At 36.3% G+C, this 3,784-nt stretch overlaps 1 protein-coding gene across 1 annotated transcript in view; it reads right to left on the reverse strand.

Annotated features, from left to right (window-relative positions):
* The window catches only part of PXDN (peroxidasin homolog (Drosophila)), a 59,735-nt gene extending 58,737 nt beyond the window's left edge, over nucleotides 1-998 (reverse strand). Inside the window, exons 1-2 of the mRNA XM_009329307.1 lie at nucleotides 994-998; nucleotides 466-537 (exon numbers count right to left, since the gene is read on the reverse strand). Of these exons, the coding sequence (XP_009327582.1) occupies nucleotides 466-537; nucleotides 994-998 (77 nt within the window). The remainder of the gene's footprint in view (nucleotides 1-465; nucleotides 538-993) is intronic.
* Nucleotides 999-3,784: the final 2,786 nt, after the last annotated feature.

Genomic DNA, 3,784 nt, shown 5'->3' on the forward strand with positions numbered 1-3,784 from the left:
GGAACAAAACCCTCCAACTTCTGGCAGTCCTGGTGAGCACATTAGAATAGGAAAGTTCAAAACAGAGTTTGTCAAATATTTTGTAACTGCAACACATTTGCATATTTGAGCCTTTGAATAGCTTTGTTGTAACTCCATGATTTATTACGTGATATTCCACCAAAGTAATTTAGCACAATTTGGAAAAAATGATATAGTAAAGGTCTGTATTTTTCATATTTCCAATTAAAGAATGTTAATAAAACATGAGGATGTAAATAATTTCCTTTTTTATTTTAATAGACATATACCTGGTTTTGCTTTCAAACACTTTGGGCCTAAACCTCACTTTCTCACCTGTGTAAATTCTACAGCTGAAATTTGTGAGACTACTTACCTGTGAAAAGTGAGCAACTTTGGCACATTATCAAATTAATCATATTAAATCAGAAGAGGAAAGTGCCTTAGGGTTGAAAAAGAACTTACAGTGTGTTCAGGTTTTTAAGCCGTCTAAACTCTCCAGGCTGGATTTCTTTAATCCTATTAAATCTTAGGTCTCTGTAGAATAAAGAAAAAGAAACATGTTAGTAGAAAAATCTACATATTTTTTCATATGAAAAACTGAACTTTTTTGTGACCACCATGACCAGCCTCTGTCCATAAACTATAGCTTTTGACCAAAGGAGAAGGCAAAACAAATCCAAACACTGTTTGACAAGTTTATGCAGAGGATTGACCAAATCCAGCCTCAGCAGTCAATGCTGAAGGTTGTATCTAAGTTAAACGTGTGGTCATGAAGGATGTTCTCTTCCACAGTGAAGCATCTTTTAACAGGATGTTGAATTGTACTTCACTAAATTGCACTGTCTTCGTATTTTAAAAGTTGCTTGTAAATAATACAGTGAAACAGATACAGAAAAACTGGGATCAGAAAAAAGCTCAGGAAGAAAGAGACAGCTTTCAAGACTTTTAAGCTACTCCATTCTTCTGTTTTGAGTAAGGAAGCTTAAGTACCTCATTTTGGCCTGCTTTTAAAACCTGTAAATCCAGCTGCATGAAGCTATTGATTTTCTTATTTAATTTTATTTTGTCTTACTTTTTGATATGTTTTTACCATGTTCAATTTCCTGCCATATCCATAGCTTAATGAGAACTTCTCCAAGAAGAGGGAAACTCCAACTTTTCAAGTGAGGCGCTGCAGAGCGAGCAGGGACAGGGAGCGAGGTGGCAGTGGTGCGTGGATGTGGGGAAACACCATGGCTGTGCCAGTCTCACACATCTCTCTAAGAAGCAGCAGCTTTTTCCACCTCTGCCCATCTCCTTTCCTTCCCTGGCTCCAGGTTGCTCCGTCTTGCTGCTTGCTCACACTGACTTTCATATTCTCAGCGGCTCAGAAACTGATTTAACCAACTTGTCTGGACTAGCAATAAACCCATGCAAAAAAAAAACCCAGGAAAAAAGCAAACTTAATGGGATTCCTGGGAGGCCACACAGGTGAGAGAGGTACTGCGAGGAAAGATCGGGACCAGGGGAAAGGAAGGAGGGCAGCAGGTCTGTCCTCTTCCCTAGCAGCAGACCAAAGACACCAGGACCTAATAGTCTCTGCCAAGCGAACAGAAGGGAAGCAAACGGAAAGTGAGTAAAATCTGAAAGACTATGATCATACTTATTGCACTGTCCTTCCTAGAACACACACTTATCAATTGCTTTCAAAAAGTAGGACAGAAACATATCATAACTTCAATCTTAGCACCAAAACCAGTCCTAATTAAAACATAAATATGCACTGCGTTTTAACAGGCAATATGTTATTAAGAAGTCTCTCTGGAATTTGGTATTTAGTCAAAGGAAATTCAGAAAAGCAGACAAAAAGTCAGCTGCATACTAATCCCATATAACCCCACTGGCTGAGGTTGTAGGTAATGGGGGGGTATAGTTGCCTGAATTCTTTTGCAAAATACATACTTAAGCATCATTCCTCATGAATCAGCCCATCAGGGCTTATTCAGCTCTGGAATAATGGCCTCAGAAGGACTTTTTCTACATAAGTGTTTTACGATGTGGCCTACTGTTCATTGTAAGGAAAGGATTAGACATGTGGTTTTGTTTGCATTACACTCCACCAAAATATTTGATCAGTGACTGGAATAAATGAGGGATGCAAACTGCTATCCCTTATTTAGATGTGTAGTTAAACTGCCTATAGACATGCAGGACAGCCCCCTTACTCAACTCCCAGCTGAAGTGAGGATTTCCAGATTTAGAAGCACAAATTGTCATAGCTTGAATTTGTTCTTTACAAAAGCACCTTCTTTAGTTATAGCTAAACAGCATTACGTTTTGTTCATCACTCACACAAGAAATACTCACTTACCACACACGAAACACACATGTCCCAGATGAGAAAGAGATGCTGCCTATGAGTCACTGAATCTCAGGTGCCGAGATTTTCTAAACAAGCATTGAATGTCGTAGCGTGCACTGAGAGAAGATACAGCAGATCCCTCTGTAAGCATCATTGGACATGATATTCCACTTCACTGAGAGCTCTTTCTAGATTATCTGAAAGTTTATTGTGTTTCAAGGAAGCATTTTAATTTTGATTAAAATAATCAAAAGTGCAAAAATCCAATATTCATGAATGGAATATTGAAAATTGAGTATTTTTCAAAAGCCTCAAAATACCATCACAACCAGCAATATTTAGCTCCTAAACAACATGGGACTTCTCAAATTGATTTTATTTTTAAAGTTCCACAATTAAAAATACATCTTTACCCAAAGTAGGCATAGACAGAATGCAGAATGTCTTATTAGATATAAAAGAATATACATTCGTCCATATGAAAAGCAAGACTATTCCCTACAGTGAAGCAAAACTGATAAGTACATAATTTTCATTAATGCAATGAAGGAGCCAGTCCTCTGAATCAGCATCAAAATGAGCACCCTTTTGATGTGTCAAATCCATTCTGCAGTAACTCGCTAGGATAACTAGGGATTAGCAATGCCAATCAAAATAATTTATATTATTTTACTATCGCTGCATATAGTGATATTTTATTCCAATTCCTGACACTATTGTCCTTCTCAAATAAAGTTGTTAAAAATACATAATACATCACGTTTGAAATCCTACCCATTTGTTTTCATTCTGCATAAGGGTATTAATAAAGATCTGTAATACAACACAGCGCCCGAATTTTCTCTAGAGCCTAGTGCATTTGGTGTCTGTAAGTAAAATGTTTCATAGAAAGCTATGATGACAATATATTTTTATAAAGATTAATTATATGTTTTCTTTAAAGTAGGTACCACAATTACATTAAAATTGGAGAAAAAACAATGTTAATCTTACTAAAATGTAGGATTATGATTTTGGTACATTCCTTCAAAGAGGAGCTCTTTCTTCAAAGGAAGTAACACTTCTAAGTATTAACTTGGAGTTTTTTCATTAATTTTTCAGCACAAAATCCCCCCAAAATAAAGAGTGAGGCAGGTCACAAATGCTGCTCAAAATAAAGAACACACCACCTCTTTTGTTATCTAAATTAATATAATTATACTTCATGAGGTATTTCTTGTACATGGAAGATAAAAGTTGTTAAGTCATAACCACTGTAGATTTCTCAAGAAGAAGTTCTGTCAAACTGCCTTAATTTACTTGTATAACAGGATAATAAGCCAAGTGGATAAAGAAAATAGAGTATATACTGCATACATTAAGGGGTTTGATACAGGCCATTCACATAAACAAACCAGAGAAATATGGTTTAGAGGAAATCTCTGTAAACCAAGTGTTCAA

The sequence above is a fragment of the Pygoscelis adeliae genome, unplaced genomic scaffold, assembly GCF_000699105.1.
Source record: "Pygoscelis adeliae isolate BGI_AS28 unplaced genomic scaffold, ASM69910v1 Scaffold17, whole genome shotgun sequence".
NCBI classification, from domain to species: Eukaryota; Metazoa; Chordata; class Aves; order Sphenisciformes; family Spheniscidae; genus Pygoscelis; species Pygoscelis adeliae.